The sequence below is a fragment of the Ischnura elegans genome, chromosome 9 (assembly GCF_921293095.1).
Source record: "Ischnura elegans chromosome 9, ioIscEleg1.1, whole genome shotgun sequence".
In the NCBI taxonomy this organism is placed as follows: Eukaryota; Metazoa; Arthropoda; class Insecta; order Odonata; family Coenagrionidae; genus Ischnura; species Ischnura elegans.
In genome coordinates this window covers 34,386,764-34,412,879 of record NC_060254.1, presented here as the reverse complement: position 1 = coordinate 34,412,879, position 26,116 = coordinate 34,386,764, and the positions used below count along the sequence as shown (strand labels likewise).

The 26,116-nt window shown below is 39.2% G+C and overlaps 1 protein-coding gene across 3 annotated transcripts; it reads right to left on the bottom strand.

Moving 5' to 3' along the window:
• Positions 1–1,211: 1,211 nt before the first annotated feature.
• On the bottom strand, positions 1,212–26,094 carry LOC124165684 (WD and tetratricopeptide repeats protein 1-like). 3 transcript variants are annotated; one of them, XM_046543165.1, is made up of 15 exons: positions 25,997–26,094; positions 25,410–25,601; positions 25,199–25,329; positions 25,015–25,126; positions 18,577–18,761; positions 17,889–18,093; positions 16,795–16,921; positions 13,497–13,703; positions 12,193–12,434; positions 10,353–10,480; positions 9,861–9,941; positions 6,572–6,825; positions 4,292–4,526; positions 3,140–3,332; positions 1,212–2,006 (listed from the first exon to the last, which is right to left on the bottom strand). In XM_046543165.1, exons 2-15 carry the CDS (start codon positions 25,473–25,475, stop codon positions 1,791–1,793), a joined length of 2,382 nt encoding a protein of 793 aa, XP_046399121.1. In that variant the 5' UTR covers positions 25,476–25,601; positions 25,997–26,094; the 3' UTR covers positions 1,212–1,790. The 3 variants fall into 3 exon arrangements, with proteins under 3 accessions (XP_046399121.1, XP_046399120.1, XP_046399122.1); XM_046543164.1 differs by having other exon boundaries at positions 25,889–26,092; XM_046543166.1 differs by having other exon boundaries at positions 26,050–26,077.
• Positions 26,095–26,116: the final 22 nt, after the last annotated feature.

Genomic DNA, 26,116 nt, shown 5'->3' with positions numbered 1-26,116 from the left:
CTGATTTATGTGAAGTAAATTACCTCAGCATATTTCAAGGAAATGCGAAGAAAGCTCAGGGCAAGTGATTGAAAAGGATACTTCTGTTCAAATATGAATGCATGGGATGCTTAAAATTAGAATGATACAAAGAACAGAAATGAGACATTTCTGGTTGGTTATGCGGGTGCTGATTTTGCCAAAAATTAATAAAGAAAGTCAGCATCTGGCTACATTTTTTAAGTATCCCGGACTACCTGAAAGTAGCCAACCGTAATCATTTCAACCACATAAGCAGAGTTAGTTGCATCAGTCAATGCAATTATCAAGGCATCGGAATAGGGGAAGCACATTCTTGTTCCACAATATGGCTGTTGTGCCAATATGATTGTCTACTTCCTTGATCACCAGTCCATAGATTTTTTTCATTTCGTTTGCTATGGCTACTTCATCCTTTTAAAATTGAGTAGCCTCTCCTTTGACACACTCCTTAAGAGCCTCACCAGCGACTAATAAAATTCCATCACCATAAAAATGGATGTTAGGGGCATTAGCAGCCTTCGGTCTGTCAAACCTCTTCTGCATTCTGATTGCTTTTGGCCGATTACCCCAAATGTGTGACAAAAATGTTGAATTGACTTCTTAAATTTGCTTACCAACTGCCTTTTTTTGGTGGAGAGGCAAGAGCAGTGGCGCCGACTCCATGGGGCCTGAGCCCCCTCAAAAATTCATTACAAATGTGAGAAAAAATGTGTCAGGCTTGTCGATTTTCCCCGGAGTGTCCAGATATCGAGATTCGAGTTATCAGGGTTCTAATGTTGATCATATGAGTCTTCTAAAATGCTTAAAAAACTTAAAATTCACTATGTACTTATAAAATTTACCAGGGCAAGGTCCCAGGTTTGGGCCCCCCCAATATTTTTTGTAAGTCGGCACCCCTGGGCAAGAGTATGCCATAGAAGGATCTTCCTTATTTAACTTATGTCTTTTACATTGTTCAATTTAACATATTCCTTGAGTAGTCCAGTTCTCACAAATGCAAAATTTTGTTCAGGAATTTTCTTCTTCCACTTGAAATTTCATTTGGAGTTCAGTTAGAATTTCATGTAGAGCCACCTGAATTATGCATGTACTTTGCTTTATTGTGGATAATCCTCTCCGCAAAGTTTATAATCAATTAAATGCATGCATAAAAAATAACATGCATTTGGAATAAATAAAAAATTGACATATACTACTTGATGGAGATCTTTTCTTTAATGTTGAATTTTAATCAGAAACATTACATATTTCCAAGACAAAAATGACAAGGCCCAATTACACTAAACTAAAATAGTGTCTTGCAGGGATCCATGGGCACTATTTTTACCCTATGGTGCTTAAAAATTTACAGAGGTATCTTAATTTACAGTAGGTTGTCATAGACAACAAGCATTCCTTTGAAACATTTCAATTCTTTCCTTAACCTTAAATCCACAACACAAACAAACATCAACTTGAATGACAACTATGAAATAATACAGAAAACATGATAAGAGACTCAAGTAACACTTTAATCAACTTAAAAAATAAAGAATAAATTACATTTAATTGGGTTATAGAGGCACTCCAGAAAATATACGATTTTGGAAAATTTAGGCACACACAAAAACAAAACTATACAATATTGAACCTCATTGCAAGCCGTTTCACTTATATTGCAGCAGCATTGTGACACTACCTCACGATCCTGAGTTTCTCCGAATGTAAATTCGTCCTCACTCGACTCGTAGCATCACTAATATTGTGAACAGGCACTGAGAAATTTAGTACTAGCTAGGGCGGCAATTGATGGCTCCAGCATCAGCTCCACTTGCTGCCCCTTCAGCATCGCCATCAGGTCCTTCACCACTATTTCCACTTAAAGGAGAAATTCTATAGCCCATATTCAACAACATAACTTCAAAAGGATCAGCATTCATTCTCATCTGATTAGCTGATGCTGCTCTATCAAGATCCATCACCTCCCGGTCATTCTTCGTCCCATCCTGAGAACAAAAGCCAACCACGTCACCTCATATATTTACAAGGAATTTACGCATCATAATGTGAAAGGATTTCAATCACTTGTACCACATTTACCCAAACTATCTACACTCTTGTTAAGCAATAAAAATTATTTTAAAGTATGCCCCTTCTGAAAATGCAAATGCTATCATTAGCAAAACATTGCATGACGGAGCAACGTTGCAGAAGTGCAATGAGGGCTGCAGAAAGGTACCATACTATTTTTACTTAAACACCTGCACTAGGAGAATATTTATGTTCTTGAATAAGCCCTTACAGAAAAATTAAACTTATTAATTCTGCTTGGAGGAGAACACTGACGGGTGATTTGTAGTAATAAACTTAATTATGTTATTGATATGAGCCCCAAAACATGATCAACTACCTCAGCTTTGCTATTTAGTCACAGATAGTTGCATAGAACTTGAAATTAGGTCAATCACCAGCTCTTTCTATGTCCCTCCCTGGGCATTCATGGAAATCTCAATAGATAACCGAAGTAACCTTTTGCATGAAAAAGGTTAAATAAAATGAAACTGCAACTATAAAAAATGAGAATAAAAGTCACAAAGACCAAAAAAGACTGACGTTTATAATGAAATATGCCCACCAATATGACTCATAGGAAAAGGAATTATGTGGGTAATGCACAAAATAATTACATAGATTGTCAAACAGAATGCTAATTTTGATGAACACTTTCATTATTACAAAAATTCACTTTGTGGAAGAATGGCCCCAGGATAGGTAAGACCATTTACTATGCAGTTCCTCAAACTGAATGTAAGAAAACTAGAGGGGACATGAGAAGTTTTGGAAAGCCACTTGATTTTCATTCAGGGTAATCGTTGATATGAATGCTGAATGATCAAAAACCAAGTCAGGTCACATTTTCAGGGCAGAGTTTCCGAAAAGTCAGCAGCCATGTCAACAATTACCTATTTTGTTAACTTTTACGGAGTCATCTGCAACGCACAAGTTGTGCGAAAAATCCACAAAGGAAAAATCATTCGCCTTGACCGGAATAACAATTACCTAGTGTAAAATCTGTATAGCCTTCCAAGATACAGTTAACTGGGATAACACCAGACAATATATAAGGAAAGGGACTCACCTCTGGTCTTGGGCTCCATAGGCGAACCACAGGATCAATTCCACTAGTGGCTAACAGGCACTGAGAGGGGTGAGGTAGCAAACAGTTGACAATAGATTCATCTCCCCTCAAAACTTTTGCTATATTTGTTGTCTTCCGGTCCCAAATGAAGAACGACCCATCATCAGAACCAGCAACAATGTACTGCCCTTGTCTGGAAGGAGAATAAATTAAGTACAGCAAATATTACAATGCATATAGTGATTAATTAGGAGTTACTTCAAACAATATTTCTTGGATTCAAAATTTTATTAACACTTTATGAGATACATAGAAACATTTTCCATCGTCAGTAGAAATACCCTATCTAATCTCTACTCATCCCCCTTCCAATTATGCATTCGTATGTTCTTTCTCACACCTTGAGACCGTGTTTTGCTCAAAGTTTGTTTTTGGATCTTACATCATCAATATGGGTTCTATTTGAGACTACATGTAATGCCCCAACCCTTGTCAAGGCCAATGGCATACCCGGGGGGGATACCAGGGGGTTCGAATCCCCACAAAATATAAAAACGCAATTATTTTCCTTCATAAAAGAAAACAAATAATTGAAAAATCATGAATTTACAAGATATTTCTTTAACAAATAAAGTCTTTTCGATTACGAAAAGTGTTAAAATTAGTTTAAAACCCATCAGTTAGTGCCCTGTTTTTCAAAAAATTTTCCCCCTGGTTTTGCCCCCCCCAAAACAAAATTCCTTGCTACGCCACTGGTCAGGGCCATGGCTACAGTTTTTACACTGCATACTCTCTAGATTGGCCACCTAAAGCTTAGCCAAGACACCCTATGCTTTCTTTAGATGGATCGTGCAGTACATATAGCACAGAAATGTAACATTTGGTCACAACAGTACGGGCAATCCACTAGGATAAGTTATTGCAGAGCGAAGAAAACCTTTGGATATCTGGACTTGTATGATTACTCTATGTAGCCCCAGCCTTCAAAGTGTTAAAAGAAGAATGGTTCACAAAATGATACAAATCATAGGAAAACAAGCAGCAATGAATATGTTATCCTTATTTTTCTGATTAGGCTAACCCTTTCTATTACTACAAATGATAAGCACTGTATAAATAAAAACCAGAGAAATATGACAATCAATCACATACCTCCCAAAGAAGTTTGCCTCTTTGATATCAGTGGTTGTGTTGCAATGACCACAAAATCGCACTTCATAGTCATAGGCAAGCTTTCGCCAAACCTTCTCTTTTTCTGATGTGTTCTTTGCTCGCTGGGAAAAGAGACTACGATGAATGTTTATCCTACTCGGTTCTTCTACATCTCCAGGACCAGAACCCGTGCCAGAGTCATCTTCAACATCTTCATCATCTTCTGCCGCATCGTCTTCTCAAACAATGCAAAAAATAAACACATGGTATTCAAATTAAAAATCTTGTAAAATGAATGTAGACACTGGAAACTGAAAAAAATCGTAAATTCTCCATGTTGGTTGCTGCTTTCATAGGCTCTGCATAATTTTTAGTGTTGGCGAGTAAGGAATGCACCAGACACAACCTCCCAACAAAGCTCAAACATCATTTTCATTCCCTATCCAGCATTTACATAGAACAAAATACACCAGCCATGAAAAAATGCAAGGATTACAGGAAATACTTTCTACACCACATATCATTACTAAAAAGGCTAGTCTTGGCTACTGTAAGTCAGGAGGGGCTGCTTGGAGGGGCAAAGGTCCCTTCCACTCTTAAGACCTTACTTTGAGAAGGGTACGAAAATACATTGTGAACATTCTCAATAAAGTTAGGGATGATAGGGCTTCCTTTTAGCAAGAGAACATTCTCCCCAATACTGCTGGGTGTGTCTGCATGAGATTCAAAATTCAGCAGTCAAAATTGCATTTAATTAGCTACAACACAATGAAGCTTTGTGTGTCATTTGAAAAACAATATGTGCGACAGATGAAGTTTTTGCAAGCTTACAGCAAGAAGGTATTGATGGGCACCAATATTTCAGTGGCATTGTCTACCACCTTCATGATGAAAAATATCATTCACCATAGAAATGGAAACCGATTCTCCCTAAGAATGGTGGTGCACATAAACACTTTTACCGACTTGGAAAGAAATGAAAGCTTCATCTTCTGCACTCCTGAGGAAAATCTATGAATTTTCAAATTCCATGAATTATTCATTCGGCAGTTCCTTAGCCAATACCCCAATCAGGCCCATGCTGGGCCGCCAGGATACCGGGACTACCGGTGTGCCCTCCAGCCTAGAACTCTTTGGCACCCCCCACTAGACTCCTTCTGCATAGTGCTGGCACACTCTGGCCATGGCCGTCCACAACCCTAAAGGCCGTTTTACACGGTACACGGAATTGCGAAATCTGACGTACGTGCGAAGGCGCAATCTAAATTGCGTTGTGCAAAGCGGTGAATTGCTAGAACAGATGCGAGAATGCGTGGATGCGAGACGGCAAAATAGCCCCTGTTCTAATTTCATTCATGCATTCGCGCAATTCCATGCCACTTTAGAAATTAATGCAGCTCTAACCTGCGCAATTCCGTGCCCCATGTAAAACGGCCTTGAGAAGTGGTCCAGCATGGGCCTGACCCCAATTACTCCTTTCAAATTATCTCCTGCCCTTCTCAGCAATTAAAGTTGAATGAACAACGGGATTGGTTCCACCTGTGTGGCACTCCCACATGGCTCCATCTGACAGTGGCCTCTGTCTGACATCCAGGTAGAGAATGCCCAGAATTTAGCAACACCAAGTATTGGCAGTAGGCTCGAGCCACATTTTTGAGGCATTCTACTGGGAGGTTTTTAAATACATGAGCCTCTTAGTGTAGTTCCTAGCTGCAGGGGGTCAGAACAGTGGCTGCCCCAGATTCTTTCATTCCCCTCCACCCAATCCCATCCAGGGGTGCAGCTGGGGAGGGTTTAGGTGCAACTAATACCGGGGTGTGTGGGGGTATGGAATACCCACCAGGATAAACGGTAGGTGCGAGCTTAATAAATTGCGGAATTTTAAGATAAATGGTTCAAAATGGTGAGTTTTATTTTATTAGCCCGTACACTATTCTATTAGTAATATCAATCCAATTAAGTAAAATGGATTAAACTTAAAAATTTCTCTGAGCTCTGGGTGAGGTTTTTTCCCCCAAAACCCCCCCTCGCTGCACCACTGATCCCATCAGCAGTAGGCTGCGGAGTGCAGCACCACTTCTCGGCAGTAGTTATAAGATGAACAAAGGCATTACCCATCAGTGGGTCACACCACACAGAATGAAGTATGGCCATGACCCACTGGTGGGTCCCATCAAAGTCTGAACCCAGGAAGGGAGATTCAGCTCTGCCGCAAATGTGTCAAGGTAAATATACTTTAATCATTGGGTGATTTCATTTGCATCCCTGTTTCAAACTCACCTGATTCAGGAGGAGGGGCCTTCTTTAAGTACTTGGACCTTGTGTTTTTGCTTTTCTTCACTTCACTGCTAGCATTGGATGAAAGACCCGAGTCAGATGGCGTAGGAGATGCAGGAGGAGCCAATGAGACGATCTCTCGATAGAGTGCTCGACACGCATGACTGTGAGCATGCTCAGGGAATCGATCACAGAACGCTGACAAACACTCCCATGCTTCCTTTGTCCACTGAAGTTCGTGTAGACATCTAGCTAACCTGGACGAGCCAAAATAAAGACACATATACAGTTGAGCGACCTCCTTTGAAAATTCATTTGGAACTAAATCAACAACTGAGTTTCTCATGAAAATTATGTGGCACAATTTTTCAAAGGGAACATTTTGTCTAATGGATAGAGTTATAGACCACTTACTGAGGGGTCCAAGGTTCAAATTCTGGCCAAAGCCTTTGGTCAACCACCATATAACTTGGCAATGCAAGGAAGTCAAGGGAAAGTTTGAAATTTACAAGACTGAGACTTAGCATTGGGCAGTAACTCCAACCGCAACTAACTGTACAAACCTTTGCATTAAAACTAGTGATGGGTCGATTCCAAAATTTTATCGATTCCGATCCCGATTCCGATTCTGACATTTCGATTCCGATTCTACTGATACCGATTCCATCGATTCTGATGCCATAGGCTCCAAGAAAAATATCACTTAATTCCAGGCAACAAGAAAACTACTTTTAAAAATATTACTCTGTGAAAGAGTCAGTTGACAAAAGAATCTTTCACATCATTACTATGCAATTAAAATATAATAGCTAAATTTCAAAACAGAACATACCTGAAAAGTGGTGTTACATGATAGGTATTACTTTAGAATATTGGCACTCATAATATGTCGACAATATATATATATCCAAACTACAAGGGAGAGCCCTGAGTACAGGAATTTTCATAGCTGTAATAAAGATTACATACTACATACGTATATGAATCATGTAATATTTGGCCCTCTCAAATTCTCAAGCAGAAAATCCAATTATTCTACATGCTCAGCCAGCAGGTTTTGACGTCTCCATGTTACAGTATTACTGCCTGCAGAAAATTGCCTTTTGCTACACATTTGTGTTATTGGGCAAGTACTTTCCCACCAAAATTGCAAGATTTCGGAGACTTTGGAATGTTTATTAAAAATTATATCAACGATTTGTTGGACCTTGAATCTTAATGGAATTCAAGTGGACGAAGCGAACAACTATAGAACTAAACTTTAGTTTGGTAAAGCCAAAAAAATGCTATACTTCTCACGTCATTCAATCAACCTTTAAATCTCTTGCTTTTTTAAGTTCAAGAAAGAAACTAAACGCTACAAATGAATATTACATCGGACGGACGCAGTAATAGAAAAGGTTAAAAGAGCCTTGTGGTGTGAAAACTCGACCCCTACCGCGCGACTCACCTCGGCGAGGGTGGAAAGGGAAAAAGGGTATCGCTTGTTGCCTATCACGGAAACAGTTCATTTTTCTCTCTCTTAAGCATACCGACTTAATCTCATCACTTTACTTCAATACCCGAGGCATATTTCTTACGCGCGGGATGGTTCCGAAAAATATCCAATCCTTAGTATTTTCACTCGAGTAATGCGCGCTAAATGGTCTAGTCGATCTATACATAATCCTTTTTAGCATCCTCAGTTTAGTGTTTTAAGTCAATGAAGACGATTATCCATGCTTTAAATGACGATTTTCAGGACTAATGTTTTAAAAAACTTGAAAAATCGGCCTCAGTTACCGAGCCTCAGAGGTCCGCGGCGTGTAGGTCAGCCTTGACGCGCGATTGAAAAATCGCTCTTATTTCCTTCTTCGCAAACTTTTTTTTCAAGATTTCTTATTAGTACTCTTTAGAAATCTCTACTTTATATAGTGGTTAAAATTTTCCGAGTTATATTTTTCTTAACGAAAGATAATGTCAAATTTCACGTGAAAAACGGGTCGGCCATTTTGCGTTGTAAAACCAGACAGATGAGAGCCAAAATCTTCAAAAGTCATTGAAAGTATAGGCAAAGCACCAGATCAAAGGAATATTGCGTTTTTTATTCCACAAAACTCATACCAACGCAAAACCACTGGGATAAATTCAAAGATTTTTTGAGGAAAAACGATATCGTGTGGCATTGCAAAATTGGTCATGTTTGGGCCTCTGTATCTCACTAAAGGTTCGCATTTATGTAAAATGGCATATAAATCAATATTTGATAATGATTTATGAGTATTTACGCTGAGTTTCAAGTCTCTATCCCCAAAAAGGTCATTTTGGACTTTATTCCAGCTTTTTCCGATTTCGGACCAGTGTGCGTGGGGTAGGAAGACGATCGCAAAGGTATTCGGCGCCCACGTCGACAACAACAATAGTGTATTCGGCAAGCTGAAACTATCAGGCCAAGGCATTAGAATGACTTATCGGCTTTAAAAACTGCACTATTACATGAGTATCATCATAGCGCTTCCTGTCGGCAGATTGCTGGACCTACTAGCCTCGAAAGCTCTGTAACCTTAACTACTCGACTCGACATCCGCTCGACTCGACATGCTACTCAAAACGCTCGAGTCGAGTACCAACTACTCGATCGACTTGAATTTTCGAGTACTCGCACATCCCAAGAAGATATGTGTTTTGTTATTACGATTACGTGGCGCGAAAATTCAAATGACTATTGGAAATGCGGTCGTAAATTTTGTTGTTTGAAGTACTGCTGGAATCGGAATCGATTTTTCGCCTTGGCAAGTATGTACTCGTTTTCGATTCCGGTTCTTGGCCGAGAATCGAGGAATCGAAGAATCGAGGAATCGAACCGACCTATCACTAATTAAAACATTAGGGAATAATTCTTTGAATAATAGAAAAAGGTATCAAAGATTGATAGTAACCGGTCTATTCCAAACAGTAAGGAAATCAAGTTAATAATTTAACTTTTAAAAATAGAAAATTGCCTTCCTCTGAAAAAGTCCAAGTTCATGACATTATTTCATACACCATATTATTCAGCAGTCATTTCGCATATGACAAACATCCCAGCTAGAGTGGTGAATTAAATGACAATATCGTGGACCAATACAAGTCTTTCTAGATGAGGTTACCCTTTGGCTATAATTTAATCATCAAAGTTTAGGGTAGATTTTGGAATTCTAATGAGTGAGTGTAGGAAAAATACTTCAAAGGGTCCACAAAACGAAAGCATAATCTTCAAAAGTCATTTTAAAAATTGCCACTATCATTATGGCAAAGTGAAATAAATGCTTACCTGAAATGAGCTTTGAGATGATTAGGATCAATTTGAAGGGCCAGGTGGCAATCTCTAAGTGCTGAATAAATGTCACCATCCCTGAAAAAATTAAAGTTAAATAAATGATACTACACACAATTTTGATACAACATTTGATAAACAGAAAACACCCAACAGAAACAGCCCAAAGAAAGGCGAAGAGCCAAACTAAAAAAAAATAGGAGGATTTATAAAAAATATCTGAATATCAAAATGTATACCATTGGGTAACTAGCCCAAAGTGCAAGTCTTCAAAATGACAGGATCCACAGTTCTCATGATATTATCATGTGAATTATGCACAAAGATCCAAGGAACATTTATTTAGGCTATAAACAGCTTTCAGTTTCCATAATATCAAATGCTATGAAATCATCGACACTTAAAAAACTTAAGAGGAACATGACAGCAAAAAACTAAATAAAAACGACAAAATGCACTACAAGAGGAAAACTAAATTCTTTTACTAACCATCCTCTCTTCATGTATGCTGCTGCTCTGTTACCATGAAGTATGGCTGACATAGGACATACTGAAATGGCCTGATTGTACAAATTGATAGCTACAGTATACTGCTGCTTTTCAAATGCATCATTTGCCTGGAAATGAAAGAAAATAACAAATCAAAACAAATCAATATACTAGGGAATTAAAACTCATATTCAGTATTTCACCTAATGCTCATTGTAGACTTGTATAGCAATGATTTTCCTATGTAGAAGCTTTGATAACACACACACACAAATTAAAAACTTATACCTACAATTCAAATTGTAGATATACTCATCAATTATAATTAATTTTTTTCACTGAGTAAAATTCTGAATCCGTAAGAAAATACTAGATTTGATTGCTACCTTTGGAATTCTTTTCCTCAGTTTCCAAGGGTCTGTGGTCATTTTACAAGCTCATGAGCCAAGTAACTTAAATTTATGCGTAGAGACAATTTTCATTCTAGGCACAATAATGTTATTTGAAATATGTAGTAATTTAAAATCAATGAGTAAAACAATAACTAATGACCGTATTTACTCGTGTAAGCTGCGCCCTCGTGTATCCTATGCACCCACATTTTTGAGATGGCTCGTGAGAAAAAAACTTCTTAGGGCTTTTTGGGTGCGGTCTAACATAGGAACTCGTGATTCATAGGTAAATCGATAAATTTAACTTATGGTATTATGATTAATAAAGTTAAATAATGCCAGAAATGTCACTCCTGCGAAAATTTCCACGGCAATACTCATGATGAGTGTAGTTATCCAGGTTCTCGCTACATACAAACATGGCAGGAGAACTCGGATAGCTGCTCTCATCATGTCAGAAATGTGTCATATTTGTACTCATTCTTTTTTATATTTGGCACACATAACTAATATTGAAACCTGCAGAATGCATACTACATCACAATCTTGCATTAAATCACAATTGTGATGAACTGATCTAGCTTGCAACATAGCCGGAGGCGAAAAAAAAATGCTGTCCGTGGGAAGAACGAATGGGCGAAACGCTGAACAGTTCCTGACTTCACACCGGATTAAATGATACTTTGTTCAGATTATGCCCAAAGTGCGAGTTCCTCTACGCCACGTCGTGTCGCATCGGCAAACTCCAAAGGCGCCAATCCAACGAACAAGTGTTTATGAGTGGGTCACCAAAATTCCACTGGAATGAACCTTATTATATGATGTTGAGTTCATATTGAAGTATCTCCTACTGAAGAAAGAACCAAAATTAACGCTCTCGGACACAGTACAAGAGGAGAACTTAAACGTAGATCAATGATGATAACGTAGCGAAGTGTATATCCACCTAAATGCCATTGCGAAATGAACTTTATTATGAATTTTGCCGAAATTCGTAATAAAGTTCATTCTGTAACCACCGGGACTGGGACTGAAGTCAGTAATTTCGTAATAATGACAATTTTGCAATAACGCAATAACACTTCTTTTACTAAAGATTGGATACGCCTTTTCGTTGGGACCAACTAATTACTTCTTAATAACATTTTTCGTATTAACGAGTCTACTGTACCACGAAAACCATTCTTATTTTATTTTTGCGAATTACTTCTGTCCACACTCCTTAAGTAATAACAGAGAGAGAGGAAAATGATTTCTGCTAAACAGGTGAAACAAGATGTGTACGTGTATGGCACTTTTTCTCATCTGTCAAGACATTGAATTTGATGACAACTGGCTGAGGATTTGTAAATTTTTAAAATCATTAATTTTTTTAATTAAAAACTTTTGAGTAAATAAGTACAAGGGGAAAGGCTGGATTTTAAACTAAAATAAATACAATACCATACCTTAAGTTTCAACGTTTCTGCTCTAATAGGCAAAGGTGGTTTCTTTAGAGCAAATGAATTGCCAGATGACTGGGTTGTCTTCAAGGAACTAGACTTGAGAGATGCTTTAGATGAAGGAAAGGTGACACCATTGGTTCCATTCGGAACTCCCTTTGTAGTTCCCCCATTGAATATTCCTGTGTCTTTTCCACTGCCCAGCTTCAAACCATAGCTGCAGCCATTTGCCTCAAAATGGACGAGCTCTAAAAGATAAAGAGTTAAAATCAATACAGGTTGCTTTGGTGGTTGGAGGGCTGGCTTCCCACCCCATAGGTCCCAGTGCATATCCTGTCACTGGAAGGATCTGAAACTGGGGCCAAAAATTTGAAGCTAAAACAACAGTGAGCATTCACAGTTAAATGAATCATCCCTTACCATCACAGACTCATTGTTGAGGGTCTCTCAAGCTAAATAGACTCTGATATTACTCACAAGAAAGTCTGTCAAGTGTCGCCAACAGGTCTCGTTCAAATTTTGCTAAATGGATACCCATGAAGTGTTGTGTTTGTTTCAGCCACCAACGCTAAACACTTTTTGATATATTAGCGGTGGAGAGTGTACCAGGAAAAATGCCAAAATTTATGCGACCCACAGCACACCAATAGGCCCTTAATTTCCATATCTAGGACGAAGAGCATTGACCTTGTATTGTTGAGCTTTGAGTAACTTAACACGTTGCGTACTGGGGTATTTAAATTCCTAGGAATTCTGGGTGGAGGTGTTGAGATTGGAAATATGTGCCTATTAGGGTGTAATGCCTTTGGTTTAAACATGGTTAAAAAGCTAATGTTTAGAAAATAACTACACCCAATCAAACGTTATGATGCATCAATTCATTATGAATAACGAACAACAACTGATAACGTACTAACGAATACATATTGTACGCTTTAAAATTGTTTAGGTTGACGCATCTAAATGACGAGAATCTTCGTCAATCCTCCGGAACGTTCGGGAAAAAAATGATGAGAATTCTCGCCATCCGTACGCAACGTGTTAAATTTAAGCATATTCATGGTACCTACCATTCCTAATATCTTAAAAAGTATTGAGCATTGGTGACTGAAACAAAAACTATAAAATTTGAACGAGATCTGGTAGTGACACTTAGGGACTTAACTTGTTAGATTTCTCTTGGTATCAAAAGATCATTGCATATTCTACCCATTGTGAAATATTAGTCCAATTGCTTAAAAGCATGCCAAAAGACACAAGAAGAGATACTGAAGAAGAGCAGGGATATAGATGGATATCAGTATACTTACTTTGGGAAGACTTCTCATCATGAGATGATCCAGCTACATGACAATCATACGTTTTTGGCTTTCTTTTATTGTTTATGTCAAAGAGGTATATTTGTTCACCGCCTAAATTAACTAGTAACTCATTGCCATCAGCTCCAAAAGTAAGATATGTGGCAGCCAAATTCCGACATCTTTTTCGGTAGTCTTGAAGTTTTTTCGGAAGGTGGCCTATAATTGAAAAAAACAAACATTTGACTCAAATAAGGTCCACAGGCAATCAATTCCTAAGAATTAATAGGATATCCATAGGTAAGTTTGCAGTGTTTTCTTCAATTTCAACAGTGTACAATAGAAGATTGATAATCTGGAAATCTAAATAACGGAATCTTCTAAACAACATACAAAATATGGAGAAGCAAAATAGTGAGTCCTCGTTTAACGTCACTTACCATTCCTGAAAAATGTGACGATAAATAAAATGACGTTAATCGAAACATAATATCCCATAAGAAACAATGTAAAAAGTGAATATCGGCTCCTAGACCTCACAATTCCTACGTGGAAAAATTTTAGCGTATCATATCTGGGGCATTTTTTACGATGGGAATGCCAAGCTATGGCATAAATACGAGTTCCTGTCTTCATCGACGACAATAGCAGCACTGACGTAAATACTTCTCCATTTTTGTATCTTCCCGCGTTTGCTTTTCGGCTTTGCTATGGTGGTCGCCCGGGCGAGCGTCGCCTGGGCATCATCATCGCTGAAACATCGTCTTAGTTATAGGAACCAAAATTATTGATAACACGGCGAAAAAAGTGACGACAAAAACTCCGAGTTCTACACGGAAAAATGCCTTGAAATCACTTTTTAGGTTCCGAAAACCATTATGTCAAGTAAAACCTTGCGCACCTACCTAAGAATTCATTTTGCAGACAATTTGCTAAAACCGTAATCGCAATTAACAATAAACACACCGTTTCACACTTCGTTTAGACTGACTGTATTACCGCCCACAAAACGAACAACCTTCAACGCCCGCCGCTTCGCGTTTTTTTCTCGTGCGAAATTTAAAAGCCCTGACGTTATCGCGAAGCGAAGGTGCGATAAACGAATGACGGTCTCAAAATTTTCGTGACGTTATCGCGAAATGACGTTAAACGGGGTGACGTAGAACGAGGACTCACTGTACTGATGTTTTATTTGGATTTAAAAACTTTTTCACATTTTTCTTCCATTTATAGACGGCCTTAAAGGTTATCGTATAAGAGTGTGTAAGAGGCACACCTTTTTCCCCAGACATTGCAGCTGAAAATGGGGGTGCGCCTCTTACACAAACTTTTTATCTTCCCCCCCTCCCTTTCCCCGGTCGCTAGCCCAAGAGGAACTGAGTGGCCTTGGTTTTCCGTGTGAGTCAGTCATCTAAAAACCAAGGTCAAAAACCAGCAGGAGGTAGGGGAGTTTCTTCCTTAGTGACATATTTTTAAAATGCTCCTGTTTACGTTTATTACTCTTAAGCGTCACGTCGGTAGGTACCTCAGATGTGAACATGGAAAAGATCGCGTGGGGTATTTCGCTCCAGAGGGCCCGCTAAATTTACTGCTACGAGTGGGCATACCGCGGCATTTATACTGCATACAGCACTCGCTTATCAAACATAGAGAAAAGTGCAGTTTTGAAGGGCAATACCTGGTCAATAGTCAACTTCTGTCTTGCTGAGTAATTTCCATTACGTTAAGGGCCTGCTTTTTCAAAAATCATCTTCAGACGTTATTATAAGGGTTATTGCGATTGAAAATTATATTGGTGTCAAAACCTGCTGTTTAAAAATTTTCAAACAAGTGTTTACATTGTTTGACTAAATGGCGGATAGAAGAAATCTGAAATGCTTATAAGTGAAGAGCGTTGAAGGAGAGGTAGAGGGGAAGGAGCTCGCTCCCTCCGTCTTTCCTCCGCAACGAGGCTGAGGGCAAAGGAGAAAGGGAAGAACACGTCCGATCTTGCATGTGACATCATTGTCTTCAAAGCGAAGGGGCGAAGGCGCAGCAATGTGATATACGCAGTTTGAGTTGCCTGAAGTTTCCAGTCCGTCTTGTCTTGTTTGAATGTGCTCATGCTACCCTTGTTTCTTCCAAAATTTTTCTGTTTGGACTATTTTGAATATTAGTAGCCTTGTTGTAACTATAAATCTTTGCGTCAATCAATTAGTGCTTAAAAGACTTAAATTCTGTCAGATATGTGTCGCGTTAGATCTCTTTCTTTTTTTGAACCTCGTGCGTGTCATACAATTATTGAAAGCTACTGAGATATCTCCGGGCTCAGTAGGTGACTCACCTAGCATTTGGCCTCCAGAAACTGGGAGATCGATCAAGGTCAGTTGGTGAGACAGGGAAGGGATGAAAAAAGTTTCGATTGTTACCGCAAAACTTGATATTTTCCTTTGAGGCAAGTGATTTATGGTCCGTGGGTTCTCAGAAAGGAAAGAAAAAACGTCATAGGCAGGGGCTGATGGAGGGCCGGGGGTATTTTGTGAAATCTACGCCGTGGTTATTTTCTAACGGGGCTGAGATTCCCCCGATTGTTGTCCAATCTCTTGGGAAGATTCATGCTGTGTGCCTGTCGTGTTTTGCGTTAAAATTTTCCACAGCTGAAATTCTATTGCAATACTCCTAGGAAAGCTTTAAAAAACATTGCACGTTAGTAGGACAAACATCGTAGTGCAACGGCGTATGCAAAGAGAGGATTTTGAACTCTTTCTACTCCCTCTCGTGGGACGTTGCATTCACGAAAGCAATGATTGAAAATTTCTGATTGAGATTCAATTTCTCCTACGAATTTGGATCCGAAGGGCATTATTCGTGGATCTGAGGTATTTGATCCGACCATCCCTAGTAAGCATCAGAAGGTTAAGGCTACAAGTGAATACCTACTAATCTCCGAGCACCATACATATCGTGTAAATGTAGGTGAAAAACGCCACGTGAATTATTAGTTTTGAAAGTGGAAAATTTGATAACTGTCAAAAGTCCAGGCTTAAGTCTGCAACACTGTGCGATAGGATAAAAAAATGCCGAAAAGTTTTTTTTTCTTTAGCTCTGATGCTTTAGCTCATGCTAGGGGTGCACCTCGCACACGTGCGCGCCTCTTACACACGCTTATACGGTACGCACACTATTTGCAGATGGAGAACTTTTTCAAATGTTTTGAATTTTTTTCAAAAAATTTTGGAATTGACCCATCACTAGCTAAATGCCAATGGAAAATAAAGAATAAATTTCAATCACGCCAATATTAATGTAAAAATCATGCACGCATACATACCTGCTACAAAATACTGAACACAACCTAAGGACAAATTGTCAGCCCCCTCTCTATCTACCATGGGTGTATTAGCATTTTCATTTTCGGCTTCGGCAGGACTGGACGGAGGGGTACTGCTTGGAGGAAACTATAATAAAGAAAAAATCATTTAAGTTTGATTATACAAGCTTTTCCATTTCGAATCAATTTGAAGGCATCAAATCTAAGAAATAACAGTATAAACATACTTTTATCACTTGATTATAAAAAAAAACACCTTCAAGATCAATTAACCATAAATAAATAAGGCATGTACCCCCTCCCCACAAATCTGCCGATCCACATGCATGCTAACATAGTAGGATGCACTATGAATGGGGACTGGTGCATAACAATGCACAGTTTCTCCATAAGATTGGGTGTAACAAACAAGTGCATAGGTAATTTGGGGTAGGCACCCCAAAATAGCATGTACCCCAGAATGTTGTGATCAAAATAAAACATGGAATGTTCTACGGTATGGAGAATGTGAGAAAAATACTAACATAACTTGAAAAAAACCATAAACAGCCAAATATGGAGAGAAAATTTTGCAAGTAATAATCAGATAAAAAAAGACTAAAGGGGTAATGCAACATCCAAAATTTCTCTCGATAAAGTCTCTTCCTAATCAAAGATAGCACATTCATAAAAAATAATTTCCATGGATTTCTGATCATATTATTTGACCACGCATCTAATTCGGAGGATTCTTAATATAAAGGCCAGTTAACACAATACATAAACTTATACGAGTTAATGTATAAATGCACAAATGATTTTTGTTGATGGAGACGAAATATGTACGAATGCATGACCCACTTCAGAGCACATACTATTTTCTGTCCATGCATATGTACAAGTAGAGTAGTAACATGGTGCATTTTTGTGCTCACGCATTTACACATTTACCATTGAATAGAATGTATTAAAGCACTGCATAACTAAGCCTAAAGAAAATCCTTATACAAATGGGCAGGATATTTTTTCATATACATGATTCATAATGGATGAAATCAAAGCGTAAAACAATAGGGCAATAAAATCATATCACAGGCACCATGTTATGGACTGACCTGAACACTAGTCAATTTGATCATTCGACGATCATAGAGGCGAACATATGGATCATTTGCTCCAACGGCGATGAGCTCTGGCCTCAATGGATTCACAGCAAGGCACTTAGCCTCCGCATAGTGGCCCAAATGGTCCAAAAGATTTATTAACACATTAGCCACATCAGGAGTTGAACACGACAATGGGGAGCGTAAATCAAATTGCCTGAAATAGGTAGAGAAAGGGCATCATACACAGATAATTTACCATTTTCTAGAGGTAATTCTAAAGTGATTTCTAATTAGAGATCTACTAATTTGTTATTCTGCAGTATTCTCTTGTTAAAATAATGAGATATGTATTGAACTTCTTGTGCAACCAAGCAATCATCAATTTAGGTTACTATTGTCACAATTAATATGATCAATTCTTCAATGATTATGTATTATTTTACAAAATACGAAATTCTTACCAAATATTGACTAATTGTCAAGGTGAAATATACAGCAAAGACTCTAGAAGTACCCATGTATCAGGAGAGATTTTCACTTACAATTAGATCAGGTTATTTTTAAATTCTACATTAAAATTAAATCATGAATAGTGGATGTGTGCATGAAAATACGTAAAACATAATAGTTCATAAATTATTAATGGAGTGCATAAACAGGGCACATTGGCTCACTAAAATTAGCATACAGAACTCACCTAACAGTACCATCTTCAGAAGCACTCCAAAACATGTAGGGTAGATTGGGAGCAGTAGCGAGACGTTTTACTCTGGAAGTGTGGCAAGTAAGACACTGAGTAGCTTCGCCAGCAGTTACATCATGAACACGAATACGATGATCACCTGCTCCAGTCACCAATGTATTTTCATTTGATGGTAAGAACTATAAGAAAAATCATTGGAAACACAATGTACAATTTTTAACTTTTATTGGTTAAAAACATGCCTGCAATGCAGGAATTCCTGATTTTCATCAAAGATTAAAGCTGAAAATTACTAATACCAATGCATAGATGCTAAATTGAGCAAGAACTCTGTGCATAGTTAAATATATGCCACTGCCAATGCATACAATGACTTATAAGTGGCTAAAATGGCCATAAGGTGATTCATCAAACCACAAATTTTTATTAAAACTTTAAATAGCATTAATTCGTCCCAACTCAAATTGAGTAGACATTTGATAACCAAGATGTATAATTCAATTGAAGAATATTTGGTTTCATTAATAATATTTTGTATGAATATTAATTGCATTTAATAAAGAAAATTCAAAACTCTGCCCATTACAGAAATGTAGATAGAGTAAAAAAATAATCTTGTGCATTTGCAACCTTAGCTGACACTTCTTTCCACAGGGTAGCAATGCAACCATAGGCAGCTCTTTGCTTCCATATATTTTCCTTCAATTCTTTAAGTAATGTAAAGGGATGTCTAAAGTAGCCAAAAAATGTAACTGGGCTCAGTTGGTTATTTAAAAAAATTCAATTAGTCATTAAGTACCAGTTAAAATTTCATAAATAACTAGTTACCGCACAAATATAGTAACAGTATAAGTATTTAGCTACAGTAATATAGCTAACAGTATAAATATATAACAGTATATAGCTACAGTAATAATAACAGGCTTCTTGAACGGCATGCTCTGGTGGATAATGTACCAAAAACTAACGATTACTTTTTTTTTAAACGGTAGGCAATACTTTTATCAGTGTATATTAAAGCTTGATATTCATTTTTTGATCGACTGCACACAAAAACATCAGGATAACTCATTTAAGCTGAAATCAATGATAAGTGCAAAAAATTTTGTTTAAACAAAACTATCAATACAGTGAGTTTTCCACCTGTTAACGCTGCAAAAATTGCAATTAATCCGCTGAAAGGTCAAGGCTAATAAAAAGGCTAAGGGCCAGATATTTCGCTCATATGGATCCCAAGGAAGGGCAATGGCTATACCCATACAATTTTACTCCTCCAGGGAGCCCTGTATAAAGATGTAATAATGAGGTGCCCATTCAGAAGTTCCTGAGGTGCTCGTAACTGGGAAACTTGTCAGAGCTCCCGCACGTAAGGGTTAATGGAGTCACCAGATACGGTGGACCCTATGAACAACAATGAATTTATTCACTCAAACCCAAAATCACAATTCACTAACATGTTTACAGCCGCTTCGGTCATAATGACTGAAACGTGTACTTCACCTTCATGCCCCTTCGGACATAGGTCAAAAATGAGTCACTTTTTCGGCCTCTCATAGCAAGCCCTTGGTCACAGTTACTATGGTGATGCGTTTATGACACGACAGACATGGCACACGTAGCCAAATGCTCACGAAAACTCAAACGGAAAAAATTCAGGTAATAAAGCAAAAGGAAAAAGAAAAACACTTTGGCATAATGGTTGGTTTCTTCCAAAAATCTGCAGTAAGGAATGTGTTAAAGGAATTAGATAGATGGAAGGGAAACATAAGTCATGAAGAAAATATGTTCTTTGGTTTTTCTCTCATAAGTTTTAAATAAAAAATGAGGGAGTTGCCACCCGCTTTTCACAAGCGGATCACATCATGACAGTTCCCATTCATTAATTCATTTTGAAAGAGCTGCTCACTGAGGGGAGGAATCACTCAGTAATGGGTAAGTACCAATGAACCATCCCGAGGAGTCACAACTACTCCACTCAAATTATATAATGACATGATGGAATTCTCTCGGGTAAAATATTCCGGAGGTAAACTAGTCCCCCATTCGGATCTCCGGCAGGGACTACTCGAGAGGGTATATCAGTCAAACGAGATAGAATAGCCCAGGCGAAGAGAGCATTCCACCAAAAGAGAGACCTGCTTACAGCGGGAAACTTAAATATGGATGTAAAGAAACAATTTATAAGAACCTACATCTGGAGTATGCTCCTATACGGAAGTGAGGCATGGACAATGACCGCAGCGGAGAAAGCAAGGATAGAGGCCTTTGAAATGTGGTGCTACAGAAGAATGATGAAAATCAAATGGATCGACCGAGTTAGTAACGAGGAAGTCCTAAAAAGGGTAGGAGAGAAGAGAAGCCTCATGAAAACCTTAATAAGAAGACGGAACAACCTTATAGGCCACATCTTGAGACATGATGGCCTGATGAAGACAATTGTCAAAGGACAAGTGGAAGGCAAGAATGGAAAAGGAAGACCTCAAACAAAATATATGGAACAAGTAAAGAGAGATGTGAAAGAGAAGAAATATGTAGGTGTGAAAAGATTAGCTGATAGGAGAACTGAGTGGAGAGCTGCGTCAAACCAATCCTAGGATTGTTGACCAGTGATGATGATGATGATGACCAATGAACCTTGCAGTGTGGATTCTAGGAAGGGAGGAGTAGCTGAAAAGCTGCTACTCAGCTAGAGCAGTGGCACAGCGAGGGGGGGGAAGGTATGGAGAAACCCCCCCCCCCAAAGAGCTCAGAGATTTTTTTATAAGTATATTTCAATGTGACAAATTTTGTAACTAATATTTGGGGGACGGAGGACCCACAAACAAAACATCAAACTATTCACACAGCCGTAAAACTCACCATTTTGAACCTTTTAAGTTAAAAATTTCTGGGGGAGGGCCCCTGCCCCTACTGCTTACCCTGGCTTGTATTCCATACCCCCCAGACTCTCCAGTATTAGTTGCCCCTAAAACCTCCTGTAGCCATAATTCCTAGCCCCTGAGCAAGAGTACACGAGGTCATCAACTTAACAGCAAAAAGACTTACACCAAAGATTTTTTGCCACAAATATCTCCAGAAGTATAGGGTAGGATATCAACTTTTCACCTTGTAAAACTCAAGAAGTCAGTAATGGATGGCAAAATCGGAAAAATATGGGAGTCTGTATTTATCAAACCCTATTAAAATCGACATTGATCGAAGATCAAAATTAGCCTAGTTAAGCTCTGGTCTGGCCTAGGTCTGAGGTGTCATGGCCACAAACATGCTGACTTGTGACTGTGGCGGACAAGCAGAAGGCGTTGCAATTGTTTTTCCACCAACGGCCACAAGAGAGCGTTGGGTAAGGAGGACGCCATGAAAGAGAGAAGAGCGACGCCATGACAGTCTGGATGAGAAGGATTTAGATGTCGATACTGTAGAGCTTGTCTGTGCTACGCAAACGAAGCGAAATAAACCCTATAATGCATAATTGGTGATGGCATTCATTTACCACGTCCGTAATCAGTACAGTAGTAATAGTAGTAATAAGTACAGTTTCTTGGGTGTTCCGTGTCCAAGGATGGGACGAAACCCCTAACAGACAAGGTGGAGGCCATTGAAAAGTTCCCTCGTCCATCTACCATTCGGGGGTTGCGACAATTTTTTGGGATGGTAAACTACTATCGTCGGTTCATCAAAGAAGCCGCAAAACTCCAGGCTCCCCTCAGCGAGCTGCTCGCGGGTAACGTGAAAAGCAGTGACATCATTGACTGGACTCCCGAGTTGGATAGCTGTTTCAACGCCTGCAAGGCAGCGCTTTACCGTTGCACCCTTCTGGCCCACCCGAATCCATCTTTTCAGCTTGGTCTTTTCACAGATGCCTCGGATAAAACTATCGGCGCGGCACTCCAGCAGCTGACTCCTGCCGGTTGGCAGCCCCTCGCTTTCTGGAGCAAGAAGCTCAATGATGCCGAGCAGCGGTACAGCGCCTATGATCGTGAGCTTTTGGCGGCATATAAAGCGGTATTGCAGTTCAGACACATGGTGGAAGGACGAGCCTTCACCATTTTTACGGATCATAAGCCGCTCACTTTTGCTTTTCGGCAGAAGCGAGACAAGTGCTCCCCTAGACAATTCCCGCATCTGGATTTCATCGGGCAATTCACCACTGATATTGTCTATGTTCCTGGGAAGGACAACGTCGTTGCTCATGCGATGTCTCGAGTGGAGGAAATATCTGGTCCCATTAACTTTACATCGTTGGCTGATTCACAGTTGCATGACAAAGAGCTGTCCGATTCTTTCCTACACTCCTCGCTTATATTAAAGGAAATTCTACTTCCAGGATCAGAGAAGCCCCTTATATGTGACTTTTCCACTAAAAACCCTCGCCCATTTGTCACATCACCTTTCCGGAGGCAAGTTTTTGCATCCTTCCACAGCCTTTCTCATCCTGGAGTTCGACAAACAACGCAGATGGTTGCAGAACGTTTTGTGTGGCCCTCCATGAGAAAAGATTGTCGTAATTGGGTCCGTTCGTGCCTGCAGTGTCAGAGAAACAAGGTGACCAGACATGTCCTTTCCCCTTTGGGTGATTTCCCTCCGACAAGTGCAAAGTTTCAGCAGGTTCATATTGATATTGTTGGTCCTCTCCCTAGCAGCCGAGGGTTTCGTTATTTGTTGACTTGTGTGGATCGTTTCAGCCGTTGGCCTGAAGCCTATCCTCTAGTGGATGCCTCTGCTGACACAACGGCCAGAGTTTTCTTTCAGGAGTGGATTTGGTACGCCTCTCCGCATCACAACCGACCAGGGGAGGCAATTTCAGAGCAGCCTGTTCCATGGGTTGATGAAACTCACTGGCACGAACCACCTGAGGACTACGGCTTATCATCCTGCCGCTAATGGGATGGTGGAACGGTTCCATCGTCAGCTGAAGGCCGCCCTACGCTGCCACTCTGATCAGCAATGGTATGAGGCTCTACCTGCTGTACTTCTGGGCCTGCGAGCAACCAGGAAAGAGGATCTGAATGGCACACCTGCTGAGGTGCTGTATGGTCAGCCCTTAACACTGCCTGGAGAATTCCTTTCTCAATCACGTAATGAGGTAATCGCTGATGCAGACTATGTTACTTCCCTACGTGGGTATCTAAGCAAGTTCCGTCCTCAGCAAGCCAGTCGCCACGGCACACACTATGTTTTTGTTTTTAAAGATTAGCAGACATCCTCCCATGTTTTCTTGAGAAATGACAGGGTGCATGCATCTTTGACTTCACCTTACGACGGCCCATTTCGTGTACTCAATCGGGGTAAAAAAACTTTTAGAATCAGTGTGCATGGGCGTGAAGTGGTAGTTTCTGTGGATCGACTGAAACCTGCATTTGTAGAAAATGACACAGTGGCAGATACACCCTCTAGTGACACCCACATATCTTTGCCATTTAGTGTACCTCCAAGTGTTCCCCCTGTCAGCAGTTCCTCCCCTAGTGAATCTGTGAATGACACAATAGTGCCACAAGTTCCTCTCTGACGTTCTGGGAGACGAGTGTGATTTCCACAGCATTTAACTGATTATATAGTGTAAAGCACATTCTTTAGTTAGAGTCTATTTTTGTGTAGTATCAACGCAGCTGATTTTGTGGTCATGAACACAGCTCACTTATGCATATTTACTGTTATGTTTGTTCTTCATTTCTTTATTTAAGGGTAATATGTATGTCAAGGTCTCAAGACACGCTCCGTTACTGCCAAGGGGGGTGTTGTGGCAGACAAGCAGAAGGCGTTGCAATTGTTTTTCCACCAACGGCGTTGGGTAAGGAGGACGCCATGAAAGAGAGAAGAGCGACGCCATGACAGTCTGGACGAGAAGGGTTTAGATGTAGATACTGTAGAGCTTGTCTGTGCTACGCAAACGAAGCGAAATAAACCCTATTATGCATAATTGGTGATGGCATTCATTTACCACGTCCGTAATCATCCCCATGCAACATGACATTAATCATTAGGCCTAGTCCTCCTCACCCTACACCACCACCTAGTCCTCCGCACTCACCAAAAACTCACAGAGAAAGATAATGCGTAGGATGTTTTTTAAGCTCTTAGTGCAAATTGTAGACCCAGATTAGAGTCCAGGCGATGGCAAATAATTTTTTTTCACATGTAACTTTAGTAAATTAGCAATATGAGTTTTCAATTCATACATAGTAAGAATACGAAAAGTCAAAGAAAATACAGAGAATTATACGCATTTTTGTAGTTTTGCCTTCATTCCTATACATAACAGATCCAAAATGTTGACATAAATAGAGAAAATTATTATTATTACTAAGAGCAAGCCTAATCTTTTGACAGCTAAACTGACACACTACAACTAAATAACAGGCGGTTTTGCCTATGAAATTAGATATAACAATAAACGAAAAAGGGTGAGTTATTTAGAAATAATAATTATTTTACCTTTACAGAAAATATATTTCCAAGGTGCCCAGTTGAGATCGTGTGGATTTTCTTGTATCTGAATGGATCCCAAAGGATGACCAATACATCGTCCGATGCAGATGCTAGAACACTAAAGAAAATTACATAGTTTTCAGAACGAACTGCTTGGGATGAAAAACATTCATTTTTTCAAATCACTCACGTTCCTGATTCACTCCATTCCAAACAGTTGACGCATCCTGAATGGCCTTCCAATTCTTTTTCCAGACCCAAACGGTTGATAAAGTCTTCTGTCACGTGCATCGACTGTTTGAAACTGTATGATACATTTTCCTACAACGAATAAGATGAATTTAAACAGTGAAAATACCCTAGGTCAATAGCTACTGATTAGTGACAAGGCTGATATTTACCTTTATTTCTCTAGTTCTAAGCAATGGCAAAACATTGTGTCCCGTTGTTGACGTTTTCATCATCATGATTGATTACTTGTTTAACAAAAAAATCATTCGATCTTGCACCGGTCAGAACCTAACTGCTAATGGTGCAGTGCCATTAAACACCTAGCCATTGTAAAATTCTGCCGCTGGTGACGCCTAAAAAGACTGAAAAATTGGCATTCATTAAAATAACAACTCGCCAATTTATATAGCACATGATAAATATTTACATGCTATATCACAAAGGCAAGTGACAGGTAGAGAGAGAACACAAATGCTTGTACTGACAGTGAAAATACTCAAAGCAACTAATACGACAGCTGCAATGATGGCAATAATAATGTATTCCAATTCCAAAAACATAAACTTTAATGGCTCCAATTAAAATTAAAAACTAATTAATGACATAAAATAAATCACTAAGGCAAAAAAGTCAACTGAGCAAACATTACTCTAGACTGTGATGCCTTCTCATAACGTATTAGAACGTATTAAGTCTTGCTTGAAATAAGTACTCATCCGATAAATATGCATGAAATAAGCGATATGTTAAACGTAACTCATTTTAGACGGCCCCAAGTAATTAGATTAAACACTGCAGTACACCACTCACAAACTGATTGTAGGGAAACAAACTTGATGTTGGCAGCCCAGATTTCTATTTATCTTCTGTCAAATGT

Bases quoted from the DNA above. Each gene is read 5' to 3' on its own strand.
- LOC124165684 (XM_046543165.1), bottom strand. From the start codon at position 25,475: ATGATGATGAAAACGTCAACAACGGGACACAATGTTTTGCCATTGCTT. The intron at 18,094-18,576 runs GTGAGTTCTGTA...TACCTATTTCAG, and splicing joins TCTGAAGATGGTACTGTTAG to GCAATTTGATTTACGCTCCC. The intron at 6,826-9,860 runs GTAAGCATTTAT...TGGCTCGTCCAG, and splicing joins CATCTCAAAGCTCATTTCAG to GTTAGCTAGATGTCTACACG.